At 52.0% G+C, this 18,811-nt stretch overlaps 1 protein-coding gene and 1 non-coding gene across 2 annotated transcripts in view; one reads left to right on the top strand and one right to left on the bottom strand.

Moving 5' to 3' along the window:
• Window positions 1–18,811, top strand: part of LOC122393051 (rootletin-like) — a 41,153-nt gene that overhangs the window by 9,857 nt on the left and 12,485 nt on the right. The window contains exons 5-18 of the mRNA XM_043388634.1: window positions 2,041–2,213; window positions 4,084–4,249; window positions 6,136–6,396; window positions 7,419–7,544; window positions 7,823–7,897; window positions 8,332–8,519; window positions 9,397–9,517; window positions 15,393–15,629; window positions 15,878–16,014; window positions 16,265–16,425; window positions 16,738–16,868; window positions 17,190–17,357; window positions 17,625–17,819; window positions 18,196–18,279. Coding sequence (XP_043244569.1) covers window positions 2,041–2,213; window positions 4,084–4,249; window positions 6,136–6,396; window positions 7,419–7,544; window positions 7,823–7,897; window positions 8,332–8,519; window positions 9,397–9,517; window positions 15,393–15,629; window positions 15,878–16,014; window positions 16,265–16,425; window positions 16,738–16,868; window positions 17,190–17,357; window positions 17,625–17,819; window positions 18,196–18,279 — 2,223 coding nt within the window. The remainder of the gene's footprint in view (window positions 1–2,040; window positions 2,214–4,083; window positions 4,250–6,135; window positions 6,397–7,418; window positions 7,545–7,822; window positions 7,898–8,331; window positions 8,520–9,396; window positions 9,518–15,392; window positions 15,630–15,877; window positions 16,015–16,264; window positions 16,426–16,737; window positions 16,869–17,189; window positions 17,358–17,624; window positions 17,820–18,195; window positions 18,280–18,811) is intronic.
• Window positions 9,804–9,944, bottom strand: LOC122393059. Its single transcript, XR_006258616.1, has one exon. It is a non-coding gene; the product is annotated as a U4 spliceosomal RNA (small nuclear RNA).

Raw genomic sequence — 18,811 nt, 5'->3', positions numbered from 1 at the left:
TCCCGGCGCTACCGCTGCCCGGCAGGGCGCTTCCAGGAAGCATGCAAATACGGCTGACACGGTGTGGTAGTAACAGCGGTGGGGTGCTAGCTGTTACTGTTGAATGTTGATGGCTCACTCAGACCGTCTGCTGTTTTGCTGGTGTTGTTTTTTTTTTTGCGGTGGATGACTGGGCGTTAGAGAAGAATTCAGTTTTTTATTTAGATGGTACGTTCCTCTTCGTGGGGTAACGGAATTTAGACGAATTTATGTTTTTTTATTTTAATTAGGTTCACAATGTCATTGGTTTCGATGTTGATATCTTGACTAGCACCAGGGGTCGTCGGGAGTTTTTTTGAAGTGTTGAAATTTTTGAAGTTTTGAGCGTTCTCTTAAAAGCCGAATACGGTTTTTCCTCAAATATTGTAAAGTTTTCTCTAAGATGGTTGCATGCGACGTTTTTATGAATCCCGTTGCAGCGAAACATTGTGTAAGAAGCTCAGTCAAAAGTCAGCTCCTGACCACAGCTGCCGACATTTTTAATAGCGGACTTTGTTCGGGCATTGCAGAATATGTTGTCTTCCCGCATTCCCCACTGCAAGGCCTTCCTTGACGTCAATGGCTGGCCGTCACTGCCTGTCCTTTGGACCGCGGGCTTTGGCTACATGGGACGTCTGACTGCCTACCGGGAAACTGAGTGGCATTGCCGAACACCGTCCCAGGCTGAGTGTAGTGGTCCGGGCTGGGAATGATTACCAATAAATTCATCCCTTAATTTTAAATCCAAAGTGATTTTCATTTCATCTGGCTAGTGATTTTCATTTGCTCTTAATATTTTCAAAATCAGTAGGTAATGGTAACCGATGTAATTTGGTTTTTGTTAATTTACTCGCGCGGATGATTCGCCTTTTTGGGATTGTTGGCGTAATTTCTCATTTAACGTGTGTTACGATTTTTTCGATTTAGCAGACGTCAAAGGTGACGCTCGGCCCCATCAGCCGGACTCCCTTGGTCCATCTCCCGTCCGTCACCATCTCACTCAGCCACCGGCCCGTGCCGATCACGGCCCGGGCACGTCCCCGAGCACGCCACCGGGACGTGGTCGCCACGTGCGGGATCGTGCTCCGCCCCTCTCGACGCCTGTCGATGACACGGTCGGCCCGTGCTGCCCTCATGATTGATACCCAGCTGAGCTCGACTTATTCCATGGAATTCGACCACACATGGTTTACCATCAGCATTTAACCGAGGAAAAAACTGAACCTTGTGCCCTTTTACTCCATTTTATTGGATTAATAGTTTTTTTTTCTCCTGCTGTGCTCGATTTGATCAGACAAATATCGCCAGTGTTTCTATCTGGTCAACATTCCTTTCAAAATTCACCATCCACCTAAACCGCCACTCTAAAATACTAACACACTCCATTTTACCAAGTGCCGTTTCAAGAGCATGAGTCATATATGAGAGATTTGTGTCGCATTTTACGGTGATACGTCGCCTCAATTACTCCTGTTTAGTCAGCAACTGCCTACCATGTTGACCATAACAGTGAGAAGTGGCGCCGTTTTGAGATCGTTTAACCTCATCATCGTCACGCAATCAACGTAACTACATTACTTTGCTGCAACCAGACGAGTTTAGTGTTACTGCTAACAACCTTCCGCATAGCGGTGTGTTTATTTTTAAGTGCTCTAAATATCCAGCATGAGGTGTTGTCCTGTTTTAAGTTACGACGATCCTACAGAACTAGAAGCAACAATGGGTATGCTGAACAGTGAACGGAGACATTGTGATATTGTCTCCGTCACGCAGCAGATATTGCGCTGCTTGACGGTACTGGTGCAATGATAGTGGCAGTGGTGTTTCAACGGGGTTTTCTGTATCTGACCGGAGCTCACGTGACCTCTAGCCTGACCTAACACGACCTAACCTGACGGCAGGTGTAGCAGTACCGATAGCGATGGCTGGCACTCTGATCGGACCTGACCCTCAGGTGCAACAGTACAGACTGCGGTGTCTGGAGCTGGACTCATCTGACCTGACCCCTGACCCGATCCGCAGGTGCAGCAGTACCGACAGCGGTGTCTGGAGCTCGAGTCCCGCTCGGCAGGGGACCGGACCACGTCACCGGGGGAGAGGACAGAGCAGCGGGAGCGGACAGAGCGGTCAGGACAGGAGGGGGAGCCGACCGACATGGAGACGGCGCTCATCCGACTGGAGGAGGCGGAGAACAGGTCAGCTCGCGTGACTTCTAAGAAATTAAGTCCAAATGAATTAGTGGATGGCTGTGTGCACAGGCGCTCCGCTAAGCAGTGCTTGTATGGCGAGGATATATGCTAATGATGCGTCAATATTTGATGTATTGACCGGCTGCCCGACATATTGCAGTCTCGATTTTTTATAGCTTTTACCACATGCCGAGATATCCCTTTAACATTAGCACGTGCATTTGGGAAATGGCTTCGGCCCGCCTCGGCTAATGTTGAAGGTATTTGGGAAACGATTCGGCCCTAGGGCTTTTTGATTTTCCCAGACAAAGTTTTACTGAATATTCTGAGTGGAAGAACCGATTCCAAAGAAGATATTTACGGATTGTGTGCTCACTAACAGCAACAACAGAAGTGAGCAAAATTAAGTGACGGCGTTTTCACTTACTTTTGCTGTCAACGTAATTCAACTAAACAAGGGTACCTACTGGTATCGTTCCAATGCCAATGCATTTATTGCTGCAGAACATGGTCAGAGTACTCATTATTACAACATAATGCACGCAAAAAAGGTCACTTTAAATGCGCGAAGCACAATGAAACATTTGCTATTGTTCCAGCTGGGATCTAAGACGCGTTTGATTCAGGGTTTCACCCAATTTTCAGTTTTCCTCACGGTTTCCTCATTCCTGCTGGACTCCATATCTTTATAGTTTATTCTAACTTCTGGCGCTTCACCATCTTCATCCTCAGCTTTTTCAAACTCTAAATAAGGGGGAGAAGGGAATTTTATCTTTCATACTCAACGACGCCCAATAATGAAAAACACAAAAAATAATCACGGTGACTATAAATATGAACATATTATTAATAGAATATTAACACCAAATTAAGAATTTAATATATAATACCAAATGAACATGATATTAACTGTTGCACCGGTACGGCAAGTGGTAAATCTCTTCCCAACCTTGGGCTGTGAAAATGCAGTTTTATTCACCTCGGTTTTTGGCTACGGACCTCGTGCCTACCGGCACTCGGTCCTCCGCACAAAAACCTCGGTGAATAAAACGCATTTTCCCAGCCCCGGTCGGGAATATATATTCCTATGACCACTCCCTACGTCATAGGTGTGTGACGCTGTCGGAGGTCAAATCGCTGCTCCGGGAGCAGCTGGACACCTTACCCCTCTCCTCCCCTCTATGACCCTTCCCTACCCTTTCTCACAGGTGCGTTACTCTGTCGGAGGTGAACTCGCTGCTCCGGGAGCAGCTGGACACCTTACCCCTCTCCTCCCCTCTATGACCCTTCCCTACCCTGTCTCACAGGTGCGTTACTCTGTCGGAGGTGAACTCGCTGCTCCGGGAGCAGCTGGACACCTTACCCCTCTCCTCCCCTCTATGACCCTTCCCTACCCTGTCTCACAGGTGCGTTACTCTGTCGGAGGTGAACTCGCTGCTCCGGGAGCAGCTGGACACCTTACCCCTCTCCTCCCCTCTATGACCCTTCCCTACCCTGTCTCACAGGTGCGTTACTCTGTCGGAGGTGAACTCGCTGCTCCGGGAGCAGCTGGACGCCTTACCCCTCTCCTCCCCTCTATGACCCTTCCCTACCCTGTCTCACAGGTGCGTTACTCTGTCGGAGGTGAACTCGCTGCTCCGGGAGCAGCTGGACACCTTACCCCTCTCCTCCCCTCTATGACCCTTCCCTACCCTGTCTCACAGGTGCGTTACTCTGTCGGAGGTGAACTCGCTGCTCCGGGAGCAGCTGGACACCTTACCCCTCTCCTCCCCTCTATGACCCTTCCCTACCCTGTCTCACAGGTGCGTTACTCTGTCGGAGGTGAACTCGCTGCTCCGGGAGCAGCTGGACGCCTTACCCCTACCCTGTGTCACAGGTGCGTTACTCTGTCGGAGGTGAACTCGCTGCTCCGAGAGCAGCTGGACGCGGCCCAGGAGGGGAACGAGGCGCTCACCTCGGAGATCCAGCAGCTGACGGCCGACTGGCAGCGGCTCCGGGAGGAGCTGGAGACCAAGGAGGCCGGCTGGAGGCAGGAGGAGCAGGTCAGAGAAGGAGGGGAGGGAGAGAGGGGGAGACCAATGGGGCCGACTGGGGGCAGGAGGAGCAGGTCAGAGGGGGGGGGAGGGGAGACCAAGGAGGTCGGCTGGAGGCAGGAGGAGCAGGTCAGAGGGGGAGAGGAGGGAGGAGGGGAGGGAGACCGAGGTCGGCTGGAGGCAGGAGGAGCAGGTCAGAGGAGTAGAGGAGGGAAAGGGAGGGAGAGAGGGGGATGGAGACAGGAGGAACAGGTCAGAGAAGGAGAGAGGGAGGAGGGGAGCTGGAGACCAAGGAGGCCGGCTGGAGGCAGGAGGAGCAGGTCAGAGAAGGAGAGAGGAAGGAGAGAGGGAGGAGGGGAGGGAGACCAAGGAGGCCGGCTGGAGGCAGGAGGAGCAGGTCAGGGAGAGAGAGAGGAGGGAGGGAGGGATTGGAGACCAAGGAGGCCGGCTGGAGGCAGGAGGAACAGGTCAGAGAAGGAGAGAGGAGGGAGAGAGGGAGGAGGGGAGGTAGACCAAAGAGGCCGGCTGGAGGCAGGAGGAACAGTTCAGAGGGGAGGATATGATGGAGAAGACGGACCAAAGGGCAAAAGGAAACTGGTTAGAAGGTGGAGAGGATATTAGAGGATGAACAATTTGCGAAACGGAAAAACTGGTGGTTCTGTTGGAGAGTGATAAACTGGCTACTAAAGAAAGGACTAAAATCATTATTGGAACCGTTCAAGCTATTTTCGCTGGCTATGGTCCTAATTTCACGTGTTATTTCGCCCGTTTTTGTTTCGTGGTGGGTGTGCCGCTGAGCTCGGATAGCGCCGGGGGGTAGGGGCGTGTGGTGGGTGTTTCCTCTCAGGTTTTTGCCGCAGCCACCGGGGCATTGTAAACACTCAAGTGTGTGATTTGGTGTCAACGATGACTTCTCGAGACTGAGTTACTGACATAAAGATAAGACCACCTGAGACGATGGACACTATTTTCACCGCAAATGTGTCAACTTTGGCTGTTTTCCGGGCGTCAGAGATCAATAGGGCATCCTGGAGAAGGGTTTCTGTGACTTGTAACACATTTTTATTTTCATTCCTCGTATGATGTCGTGTGTTCGGCGATTCTGCTGGCTTAGCCACCTCTTTTGTCCCTTGCCTCGGCTTAGTTTTGCAGGTTATGCTCCCAACTGGTGTAATATCTGTATTTACATAATTGAAATCGGTGGATAGAGTCTGGTGCAGGAACGTCGTTCTGTTAAGGCCTGGCTACACTATGCGTTTTCTGCGTGCGTTTTTGCAGGTTTGCGTGTTTTGCGTAATATCGTTCTAGGAAAAAAGTTATAAACAATATAATTTTTACTTTGGTTATATACAAAAGCTAATATAACTCTTATGTAACTAAAATTTAAGGTGAAAAACATCACAAAAACGTAATATCGTTCCTTTTTCTAGAACGATATCACGCAAAACACGCAAACACGCAAAAAACGCACGAAGAAAACGCATAGTGTAGCCAGGCCTTTAGGCTACTGGTTGACCTGCAGAGCTTATTTTTGCTTATTCTTTTGTAAACCCTCAGTTTTCATCTGTTCGAATTTTCACTATTGATGCGACGAAAGCCAGATGTCCCGACATTGTTTAGCGACCAATCCAATTAAATAAGATTGCGCAAATCCTGTAATTTCTGTAACATATTCAAGACTATATTGTTTCAATATTCAAGTCCGCCGGAGCTCCATACTCTTCTTGCTAGCCGCTGTTCCCGTAACACCACTCTCTCCGTCTCTCGTCATCCCCTCATCTCGCCTCTCGCCATCCCCTCATCTCGCCTCTCTCCATCCCCTCATCTCGCCCCTCTCCCTCCCCTCATCTCGCCTCTCTCCATCCCCTCATCTCGCCGTTTTCTCTCCTCCTCAGACGTTCACCGAGTACTACACCGCCGAGCACGGCCGGCTGCTGCGGCTCTGGAAGGAGGTGGTGGCTCTGCGCCGGCAGTTCGGCGACCTCCGACTCAGTACCGAGCGGGACCTGGGTCGGGTCGGCGCCGAGGTCACCCGCACCGCGCGCCGAGCTGCTGACGCCTGTGCCATGGTCACCCCGCCCGCCCTGCCTACGGTAGCGGTAGCGACGGCAGCGGCTGGCGGAGAGCCGGCAGCGGTGGGTACTCCGGCTGTAGAGGTTAGTTTCCCTTTAAAACTTGGCATGTGTTTGGAGACGTATCAGTTTCAGGCTAATGACAGTTATACCGGAAAGTTTCTGTTATTCTTCACATGCCCTGTCACCTCGATGTTTTAAGAACTCATCGCACTGTAATAACAATTACTTAAAATAGCACAGAGTGCTTTCACCAACCAGAAACGGTATCCTCTTTTTCTCCTTGGGCATACAGAGCATATCTCTCCTCACTTGCTACGAGCAAATATTGCGCGATGTACGCAAGTAATATTGAATCTTTGATATCAGACTGTGTGATGTCGCCTTTTCACTGTTCGTTTAACGTTTTTGCCACTTCAGTGCTATTGCGAATATCTCTGGTCAGCCTTGATAATGTCCTCGACCTCGTGACAATTCCGTGATGCCTTTCTGTTCAAGTGCGCTATCAGGTGACAACCATTAACGTGTTTACAGTGTGTTAGACGCGGTTTTAACAATGGCTAACTCTAAGGTGTTGGCAGTGATTGTGTTAGGGACTATCGTGTAGCTGACTATTCTAGCTTGCCGTTTAGGGCTGCACCTTTTCAGCCTGAAAAAGTACATGTGCCTGCGGATGGATTGAAGTTATATTAAAAGCTGTTTTACATATCATCGTACTTGTGCACTCAGTGCTTGTCGAATCGCCTAGGTTCCGTCTGTCAATCACGCACTAACGAGTTTCACTGCCCAGAACCTACCGTTTACATATGTCAGTGACTGGAGGCATACTCCTGTCAAGCTGCGGTGCACTGAGCAGAAGCAATCCCGGTAACGTCTTTTGCAGTTCTTCCTTGCTAGTGTGTATTTCCTGGTACGAGTGTAGATGTACAATGTCACTGATTTGAGGGGCTTTTAGGGGGGCAATTAGAGCCGCAGTGAGCATGTCTGACCCTTGGGGCCGTGTGCCAGCCACTAGCTTCCTGGCCCTTCGGTCCCCGGTCCGACCTCGCCTCTATTGGCTTCTTCTCTCACGGATTAAACTATGTACCCACTTGCCCACTCCCCAGACGGCGGCCGTCTCTGTGACCAGTGTGAACGTGCTGGAGAGGCTGGAGGAGATGCAGAAACAGCAGACCGACTTTAGGAACAAGAAACGAGAACTCGAGAACAAGATCAGTGATCTGACTATGCAGGTAAGGTGTCGAAGGAAATTCGGTCACTGCCGGATTCGCCACCGTCGTCATGAGGTGCATGTAGTCCAGCTCATTCGGGGACCTTTACCAACGTTGGGTTCATAAAGCATTCAAAATTTCTTAACATCAGTTAGGTACGGCTCTTGACGTTTCCATATATGAGTTGGTAATAAACAGGAAATACATACCTAATCCTGATGCATCTGCGCTCCACACGAATGCTGTTGTGATGGTATTAATTTCGAAAGGCGGTTTAATTTGTTAATCACTGCCGACAGGTTGAGGCCTTCCGCGAAAACAGCACCGAAAAGGAACAGGAGATCGTTTCTCTAAAGAAGACCATCAACTCACTGGTACGTTTTTTTCTGTATGTCTGTATAACTGGTTCTTTACATAAATAACAAGCGGCTTGTTTCTTCATCAGAGGGCACCGACACTGTTAACATGCGTGTTTGATGTCGTTTTGGCCGCTGTTCGCCTGCCCAGGCTGGTCTGTGTCGGGAGAGACCGCTATCAAACGACAACATCCCATCGATCTGCATTCACTTATTTGCCTCACAACCTAGCAGATATGTCGACTGAATGATAACGGAACAGTTCAATTGTCCCTGGATGCATTCGAAACGGCATCACCATACGACGTGATCTGACCAGCAGGAATTCACTGCTGCTGTGCTTATGCTGTGTGTTTCTGAGATTTATGTGACCTGTGACTATGCGGTCACGGGTTTGGGGGTTTACAGGGTTTTCTGCTGTGCCTGACCCTCTGCGTATCCCTCACCGTCAGGAGCTGGACGCCGCCGAGCAGGCTCGCCGTCTCACCTCCCGTCAGCAGCTGGTCGAGGAGCACGAGCTGCTCTCCGCCGCCGTCCGTCAGGTGGCCCAGCTAGTGGTGGAGGACGCCGAGCGGCCCGCAGAGGAGGCAGAGAGGGACGCCGCCCTGCCGGTCACAGTGCAGGCGTCCGCCGTGGTCAGGTGAGGAAGAGAGGGGAGGGAGAGAGGGATGGAGGAGGAGGCAGAGAGGGACGCCGCCCTGCCGGCCACCGTGCAGGCGTCCGCCGTGGTCAGGTGAGGGAGGGAGGGGAGGAAGAGATATAGAGGTTAAAGAGGATATATGGGCAAGGGAAACGTCCAACGAACTACTGCACAGACGAAGCTCTTCAATCAAACTTAAAAACATGATCAAACATCACCTGTTTTACGAAATGTTTCCACCTGTTAATGTATTTTAGCTCACTAGCCAAACACATTGAAGTGAATCGACCCACCATCACTGCACCGGTCCCATTTCTCGCCCTGTGGCCTAACGATCTCGGACGAGCGATCTCGGGATTTGTCCAGACAAACCTTCCCCGGTCTGACCCGTGTGCGCCGATCACTTGTGTTTGTGCGATGGTCTGTTGACATAACACATTGGCTGGCCGGCCATTGCGACACGCACATGGCATTGAACCCGCGCTGTGTTTACGATGGGACCAATGACCGACCTCGACACGGTTACTCCATGGCTGTAATGCGTATTAATTGCACAACTGCGGACGCCGGGCTTATTCCATCTTGAAGCATCAGAGGCTGGTGCTCGAGTAACTCATAGAACGATGTTATTTACATGTGGGATGGATTATAATTTCGTTCTGCTTAATGATGATGAGGACGACTGTTTGACTAGAGGACGTTATTTTGCAAAACTTCTGTCTCACCGATATTCTCAGCGAACACGACAAACCCGCGGTATCTGGTGAAAACTCATCGCTTGCCACCCCGGCTTAACCCGCCGTCTCAATACCACGCCTCCTATCCCCAAAGGCCAACGACACGCGTTTGTTCACGGCCTCTCACTGTCTGTCCCCAGGACTCCCGGCCGACCGCCGCGGCCCGGCTCGCCGGCTCCTGCCGTTACGATGGCCGACAGTGCAGTGGCTGCCGTCCAGGCGGTGCTCAACAAGCGGCAGTTGCAGACCCACGAACTGCAGGTGGGTGGAGAATGGAGGGGGATTGAGTGAGTGTCGCCAAGGAGTCGACGTCTGGTGTGCTGCACGTGTGTAGGGCGTATCTGGAAGTTGGAAGAATATAAATAGTGTGCTAGGATAAAAACGGCATGTTGGGGGAGTGGGAAATCTGTGAAAAGCTCCGTGGGAACCCGCAATATCTATCTGTTAGATGAACTCCCAGCGATTCAAATACAAAGTGTCATGTTCTAGGATACTACCATCGGAGCTTCACTTCAGTTTCTTCCACCACTCAATTGAATCTAAATAGGCCCCGTGAGGCCGTCCAAACATTGCCTTGGCCGACGGTATTTCACGTCGTCCAGGCGGGGTATTGGGTAAAGTTTTCAACTAGCAATAACAGCACCTCGGATAAACCTCATTGGTTACTGTATCGCCACTGCGCAAAGATAGCCAAATAACCAAAAATGGCCTGACTAGTATGTTGGTACTGGTGAAAACCATGTTAGTTTCATCGCAACATTCACTCTCTCACCCCATGCGTAGAATCCACACAACTGCGTTTTGTTTTGACTACATAACTTGACACATAACCCCCACTATAACGTTATCGGTATGGGGTGACTTCAACGCTACCGCACGGTAACTCGTAATATGCTTTGCAATCTGACACCAATGCGACGCGCGCCACCTAGCGGATGCAGGGCGAACTGCAACTGCGCCCAAATGGCGGACATGACGTCACTCCTGGCCCTGGCCCAAACTCCGTAGTCCACAACACAAAACTCTCCCTAGTGCCGCACGCCAAGCACACTGGTTGTGGGCATACGACTCACATCACCGTTCCATGCTTCTATCCTCAGGATACTGAAATCCTTCTCCTCCACACCGCCACCCCCCTCCGGGCTGGACAGGCACCTTTATCTCATGCGGGCTGCTCCCTTGGAGCGGCACCGCTGCTCCCGAGGGAGCGCACTAGAGATTGCAATCCCGGAACGTTTTGCCAATCCCGGGATCCCGAAAGCTTTTATTTCGGGATCCCGGGATCCCGGAATCCCGGTCTTGTCACTAAATGCCGTAAGAATAATTTCCTACAGACATATTTTGCGTCTTTTAGCTTACAATAAACAAAGAGGCAACCAAAAGCCATCCTTACACCATGTCATTTGCAATAAACACGATTGAATTTGCGAAAGAAACGTTTCGATTTGATTAGCATTAGGCCAATTGGCCTGAATAAAACTGTGCGCCGACCTGTGCGTTTACTATCTCGTCATTAACCCTCGCCCATGTAGGGGGGGGGGGGGGTTGGTGCAACCCCCCCCCCCCTGAGGTTTTTCGGAAATAGTGCAGAAACGGCGCCGCCAAATTTTGGGTACCTTATGGGGCAAGCCTTGCGCATCTTTTGATGAAAAAAATTTGACCGGGTCATGTCAGGTCACGGAGTTATGACGTCACAAAGGGAACAGCCTCCGGCCGGATTTTCACAAACTGAGTGCCAACGCCCGAGGTTTCCTGCCGGTGGTACGGACATCGGTTGATGGATCGTGATGAAACTTCCCATGCATGTTGGGGCAAGTATTGGCTATCATATGGTATAAGAAACTTGACCGGGTCAGGTCAGGTCACGGAGCTATGACGTCACAAGAGGAACAGCGTCCGGTACTATTTTTGAAAAGCGCCCGAACCACTATCTTGCTAATTCTTGTCACCTCAATGGGAATATGCAGCAATATTAGCTTCTATAGGGAGCAAATGGACATCCCAAATCCAAAAATACAATCAGATTTCAAAAATTTAAATTTTGATTTTTCGAATTTCTGCCGCCGACTGTGACCTTGCCGACTTCCGGCGCTCCCAACGCGCCATTTTTAGAGCTAGGGAAACGAAATACATACCAAACGATAGAGAATTGATCAAGGAACACGATAGTGAAGGTTTCAAGTCGATATCTCCCACCGTTTTGCCGCAATCGCCGCGGAAAATTTGAAAAAGTCTATTTTTCCGAAAATTTGACCTTTGACCGGTCAAAAGTAGGTCAAATGTTGACCTAGGACCAAAAAATATACCACCAATCGCGAGATCTCGGCGAGAGCAATCCGTTGGTCTTTTCCGCTAAGCTCTACGACGCTCCGTTTTCAAACGCCAGGGGGGGGTCGCACCAACCCCCCCCCCCCCCCTGCATGGGCGAAGGTGGCAGATCGCCGTTTACGGGCGAGGGTTAAGACGGATTCCAGCACATCCACGCCTCACTCACTCTTCGTCTACGCTACTCGTAGTAAGCGCGACAGTTTAAAGCCATTGCTGGTAGGTCTGTCTATTTTAAAACTCGCGACCAGCGTACGCCAAATTTTGCAGCTCCCTATTTCACAATGTTTTCAAGACGTCGCTTGGTCACTTCACCTCCTTCCGGTTCCGCTTTCATCCCTAATGTCTCTCAGACTTTGCTCCAAAGTCGCTTTGAGGGCAGAGTCACTGACTGGGAGAGCTCCACTCTACCGTCTTCAACGTTTGAATCAGTGAGCTCTGCCGTCACTTGCGTGACATCTGTGACATCTTTCTGCGACACGAGCTCAAATACTGTCTTGATGACCTCTTTTGTCCCGGCCACGGACGGACAAGTCAGAATCGCTGAACGATCCGGGATCCTGATTGAGATGTTGCTGCACTGATGCTGCAATTTTTTGGCGTTGGGGACCGTTTGTCGTACACATTTAAGCGGCTTATCCGCTGTGGATGATACCCGGGAGCTACCAACACGGTCAATTGTGGACGGCCGATACGGGGTGCCAGCTAAATAGTTTCTCTGCTTTATGTCACTCAGCACCATAGTAACAGTGTAAACAAGACTCGTGCAGCGGCTGCATTTTTTATGGTGAAAAACTGATATTTTCGGGATCCCGGGATTGGCGGAATTTCGGGATCGGGATCGGGATTAAAATCCCGCCGGGATCCCGGGATCCCGATCCCGGGATTGCAATCTCTAGAGCGCACCCCGTAGCCGGGTGCAGTGAGTGCCTTGGGGCTGGGTGGCCTGTCCTCTGGACGGGCTCAGCCCCGGCGACTCACTAGGGTGCCTGCCCAGACCAATGTCTCCCCCTATATCCTATCATCCTCCCGGCTCTGAAATGGTCTTACTGGACCGAAAGGGCCTAACCCAACAAAACAAACAAGCATACGACAGATGTAGTCGCTATGAGAGGACCGGCGGCAGTGGCGGAGTATCCGCGAGGCGTAATGGGTCTGGTTATCCTGAGGGCTGCCTTGAGCTTGAAAACAGCAATAAATGATCAGTATCATTCATTTTATCCCCAGCGCTTGCCCATTCCATCCATGCCTTGCCAGGCCAGGAGCGCATTGCTGAGCTTCATATTCATTCATTGACCTGTGGCGCCTTGCGTTGTTCTGGGTTACACGAAGCCCGCCATGGTCCCGTCTGAGCATAAGCGTAACTTTATATCTCTTTGTGGGTGCTCAAGCACCCCCAATCCTGAGCTCAGCACCCCCTGCCTTCTTAAAGCACCCCCAGCCTTCTCAAAACATTCCCAGCTGACTCAAGGCCCTCAATAATCAGAATGTCCACCTCCTAGTACTGTAATGAGCCCAGTGAATCATGCAAATACTATGCTTACTCAATTCAGTGACTAAGAGAATATACATTGAATAAATCACCACAAATTAAGATGCATGATATTTGTGTTACATCTGATATTATCAGGGGCCCGGGAACGATTTTCAAGTTGGGGGGGGGGGGCGAGCCTAAAATACCTGACATGATGCATATGAAACAGTGGCATAGCTAGGGGTCTAAGGGGACACGTACCCCCTCCCCCCCATCGGGTTCAAAGGGACCCTCGGGTCCGAGAGGCCCTGCGGCGCCATTTGACCGCTGAGGGTTAACGATGGCCATATTTCTACTCAGAAGGGCCCCGTGGGGCTCGTTAGAGCACCTCATGGGTCCTAAATAGCCACACTAAGGTCTCCATAAGGGCCCCACGCCGACTTCTGAGGGCCTCTTGCGGCTTTTAAGGACACCTCGGTGGTCTCCAAAGGCCCGTTAAGCCTGAAACAGACTCTTTCCGCAGTCAGGAAATCGCATGCGAGAGCCTATTCAAATACATGGAAGCACGCTGGCATCAATCGCACGCACCTCCCGCGAGCGATTGATGCGAGAGGAATTACAATGTAACTATTTGAATAGGCTCTTGCATGCGATTTCCTGAACGCGGAAAGAGTCTGCTGCAGCCTTTACTAGCCTCTGAGAGGTGTTACCGGCCTATGAGGGGACAGTTCTAGGAGCATTTCCCACCTGTGATGGTCCCACACTTATTTTCTGAGGGCCCCATAACGGCAACTGTGGGGGCCCTCGTCGGTGCCTATGAGGGCCCACACCGGTGTCTCTAAGGGTTTCACACCCCCAACTCTGAGTGCCTACACCAGTGCCTATTAAAGCCCTATATCCGCGGCTCTGAGGACCCACCCAACACCTGCGCATCTAAAGGCCATCCACTGGTGACTTTTGAGGGCCCCACAACGGTGACCCTGAGGGCCCCACCGGCGTCTGACAGTACCATGCCGGTCTCTTAGGACCCCGCAAGACTTCTTCTGCCGGCCTAAGCCCTAAGGACCCCTTGCCGGTCACTGAGACCCCCTACCGGCTTGTAGAGAGTTCGCGTCAGCAGCTCTAAAGGCCCCACACCCGTCTGTAACGGCTCTACACCAGCGTCTATGAGGGCCCGGAGCAACGCCTGTAAGGACCCTCATCGGAGCCTCTGAGAGAATCACACTAGCACCTCTGATCGCCCACACCGGCACCTGCATGGCGGCCCCACACCGGTGCCTCCCTTACCGGCGGCTCTGAGGGCCCTACGCCGGTGATTCTGAGGGTGCCACCGATAACTGAAGGCACCAAACAAGCCCTTAGTGTAGCTGAGCTTTAATCCCATACCGGCCCTCCGAGGGCGCCACGTCAGTGCACTCATTGCCCCACACCCCTCCCTCACACCCGGAGCGGGTAAACTGTGTTATACCTATAGCAACGATTTTACCACCGTTGTACGTTATGTATTTCTCAAAGTTGGCTCAAAAGCGGCCCTGGTGGCGCAGTCGGTTAAGGCGTCGACCCGCGGTGCGGGCGGTGCCGGGTTCGGGTTCGATTCCCGGTTCCGCCCGTTCCGCGGGCGTCGTCCCCGGCTGTGTCACCAGGTGTGGGGTAGGCTCCCACTTCAGCCGTAGCCTGGGGGGTGGGGGAACAAGGGCCAGGAGGTCCGAGGAGGAACCCTCCTGTAAATGGGATACAAGTGCCCGTTGGAGGGAGGCCTGAATTAAAAAAAAAATGCTCCAGTACAAAATCTGGCCCGCCAAACTTATGGCCAAGGTCAGGCCCAAACACGTTTTGGGCAATCAGTCTCAGTCCATGACTCCATTCTTCGGCAACTACGGTGCAGGGCCGATACTGTAGAAACTTGCAATTTGTACCCTTGACCTGACCTTGACCTTGACCTCCAACTTTAAATTAAGTACATGTTTTTAGTTATTCGTGATGAGATCTTTCGATTGGCGTTTGAATTTTCCAAATCGGACCATTAGTTCGGGAGATAACAGGGGGGTAAAATTTATCCCCCCAGCCCCGCGCGTTCGGCTGGAGACCCCAGCCCCGCGCGGGTTAATGCATTGGGTGAGCCAAAATTGTTTTACAGTGGCGCTATTAAAACAAGCTCTCGAACCGATTTAACATCATTTCTTGCATGATGCCTGATGGCTACAGTAAAAAAGAACAGCTAAAAAAACTACTAAAACTATGGCATGCCTTTCTGAAGGCTATTGAGCACCCCCAATGATTTTTGGAAAACTACACCCATGCGTCTGAGTCCGTCTGTAACCGCTCCCGTCGCCGCAGGTGAAGCTAACGGCCAGCGGCGAGCAGCTGTCGCAGCTGCGGCGGCGCTGCGAGTCGTCCGACGAGCAGCTGCAGCAGCTGGAGCGGCAGCTGCAGGAGGCGCGCGACCAGCTGCAGGAGACGGAGCAGCAGCGGGAGGCGGCGCGCCGCGAGCTGGAGCGGCGCCGGCTGCAGCTGGAAACGGCTACTGCCGAGAGGGAGCAGCTGGAGCGGGCCAGGACTGCGCTGAACGCTCAGGTGATTGGTACAGACAGGGCAGGACAAAACGCACTGGTTAGGGGTGTGGGTTAGGATCGTAGGCAACGCACAGTTGAGGGAGAGATGGGCCGGGCAAGGACAGCAGCCCTAAACACACAGTTAAGGGACCAGCGGTAACTGTACCTCCTGTATAAACAGTGAACACACACCTTAGAAGCGCTCACCATAATCAGCCGCGTCGAATCTCACTCGTCGTGCCGAAGCTGACGCCGGTTATGTCCCGGCAGGTGGAGGCTCTGAACGGGGAGGCGGACACGCTGCAGGCCAGCTTCACCGAGCTGCAGAAGCAGAAGGACGCGCTGGAGGGCGATAAGCTCCACCTCAGCGCCGAGATGGAGCGGCTCAAGGCCCAGCTGGACGAATGGTGAGACTCGGCGTGTTTAGATCGGCTGGTGGCGACCTGTGGCACGTGACCTTATGATTCCCCGTCAGACGACTCTTCGTTGGGATTTGTATGAGCGTGTGACTTGGTGTTCAGTGTTCACGAGATGCGTCAACAGTAGGATCATTATGCGTCCATGACATCCGACGCGAAACGCCTCTGCTAATTGATGCTTGCAGCTTGACCCTCTGACCCTTTGATCTGACCTCTAACCTGCCCTGTGCGCGGACAGCCAGGGCCAGCTGTCTGATCGGGACACCCGCGCTGGCCAGCTGCGCCAGTCGGTCGTCTCCCTGAAGGAGGAGCTCCACTCGGCTCGGCTCGAGCTGGAGGTGCTGGCACAGAGTAACGCAGAGCTGGACGACGCGCGCAGGAAGACGGAGCTGGAGAAAGGTGAGAGGCGACGAGTGGGCTGAAATGACAGAATAAGTGAAGGAACTGGTAAACAGTGGCAAAGGACTCAGCCTATCCACCCTTTTTATTTTGGATGCAAAGCGGCTTTGGATGTAATAGGGAAGTCTGTTTTTATTCCTGCGTAAATGGAACAATTATTGCAGATACTGAAGATAATGTTTGATTTCACTATCAGATCATGTTTGTTACAACCTTGAACCCCAGCCATCGTCTTAATCGCCCCTCCTCGTGGCACATGGTAGTGCTAGCTATCCGAGCTGTGACTCACTGCGACATTTCACCGCCACCCAGGCGAGCTGGAGACTCAGGTGGCCCGGCTGAAGACTGACGAGGCAGCGCTGCGGGACGCCCTGCTGAAAATACAGAACCTCAACGAGGGCCTCGGCGTGGACAAGATGGACCTGAACCAAATGGTTCAACAGGTTAGTGAGAGAGGCCGGCGAAAAAGCTGCAGTGCTCGCTGTGGGACCGAGCGCGCTGATATGGTCCGTTTAGTCTTCAACCCAGTGTCTGGAGCCCTGCCGTCAGTGTTCAATTATGTAAAATGACATCTGGCAGAAGTTCGGTATACGATGCGTACAATTACACCATTGCATTCTATGGCGAAAGATAACGACCCATCAACTCATTAACACACTTGTCATGGCTTAGAACTTCCGCCGTGATGCATTTCAATCATTCCTCTCTTAATTTCGACTCTAATTGTCTGATAGTGATCATCCACCCTCCTCTGCCACCCTCAGCTGGCGGCCGAGCGGGCGGTGTTGCAGTCGGAGCGGGCGGAGCTGGAGGCTGAACTGACCGCCCTCAAAGACGAGCTGCTGCGGCTCGAGCAGGAGGGTCAGCTGTCGGCCACCGAGAGGCTCGGGCTGCAGGAGACGCTCACTGAGACCGAGAGGGAGAGGGAGAAGGTGAGAAAAGGGCGGGACAGACAACCCAGAGGGAGACGGCAGACACTCCGATCCATAGAGATAGAAGGGGAGGTGAAGGGACGGGACCGCGACAGAGAATGGGGAGAGAGACGGAAGAGCCACCAAATAGTCCCTCGGCGCTCGTCTCCGATTTACTATAGTCTGAAATACCACCCAGTCTACTTACACTCTCAGCTCTATCTTGTTCGTTTCACCTTCCTCAGGTTTCTGAGTTCTGACACTGTTATCCCCTTCTCCATCCCTCAGCTGGAGGACCAGGTATCTGAACTGGTCGCTGACCAGGCCGAGCTCGAGTCGCGACTGGCCACCTCTGAGCGGCAGCGGGCCGCCCTCCAGGAGGAGCTGTCCCGCACGCGACTGGACTACGAGCGCGCCAAGGCGGAGATGAACCGGACGGCCTCGGAGAGGGAGACGCTGGCCAAAGCGTCCGGAGACCTGCAGGTCAGTCAGGGAGGAGGGAGAGGGTGAGTGTAGAGTACATACTGGAAAAGAATCACGCTTGTTGATGGTTACATTGGGTCTGTTTCAGTGGTTGCTCCAACCTCCTCTAAGCTCCTCTAACCTCTCATTTCAATAAATAATTCCAGTTGCTCTTACCTTACCTGGTAAGTGCAACTGGGATTATTTATTGAAACGAGAGGAGGTTAGAGGAGCTTAGAGGAGGTTGGAGCAACCACTGAAACAGACCCATTGTTATTGGTTATGGTTAATGATCAAATTGGTGCGAGCTACCGTTACCGTTACCGTGACCATTAGATCAATTAGTCGGTGACTGTGAAGTGTGACCAATTCACTAGTCCGACCGCTCCCGTTCCAGGCGCGACACACAGCGCTACAGAAGGAGCACGCCAGTCTCCGCGAGGTGCTGGCCGCCCTCCGAGCAGAGAAACAACACGCTGAGGTAAGCAGACGAGAAACAGCACACTGAGGTCAGCAGAGTGTTCCCACCCTCATGCCAAATATGTGTTCCTCATCGCCTCTAGAAATTTGCTGGTCTATACTTGGTCTATACTCTATAACTCTCGTTCGTCGTCCCCAGTGTGTTCTGTGTCTTGCTTGAGGTTGCATGTTCCCATTGTTCTGTGTTGGCGCCTAAATCTTCCACCTACACTTTCGCAACAATTAGGATCACCGCCTTCAGTGGTGGTAGTTACCGTTACGGTCGGCCTTGTTCTCCAACCATCACGCTAGGTTTACGACCAATGGTAATGGTGACGTCATGGCTTTCATTGGTGCACATTTCTAGTTCATTCTGCATCTGCTAGGTGGCGTGCATCACATTGGTGTCAGATTGCAAAGCTTATTACGAGTTACCGTGCAGTAGCGTTGAAGTCTCCCCATGCCGATAACGTTATAGTGGGGGTTATGTGTCAAGTTATGTAGTCAAAACAAAATGTAGTTGTGTGGATTTTACTTATGGGGTGAGAGAGTGA

This window comes from Amphibalanus amphitrite, unplaced genomic scaffold (genome assembly GCF_019059575.1).
Source record: "Amphibalanus amphitrite isolate SeventyFive unplaced genomic scaffold, NRLGWU_Aamphi_draft 000513F_arrow, whole genome shotgun sequence".
In the NCBI taxonomy this organism is placed as follows: Eukaryota; Metazoa; Arthropoda; class Thecostraca; order Balanomorpha; family Balanidae; genus Amphibalanus; species Amphibalanus amphitrite.
The sequence above is the reverse complement of the archived record's forward strand: the minus strand, read 5'-3'. Positions and strand labels throughout refer to the sequence as shown.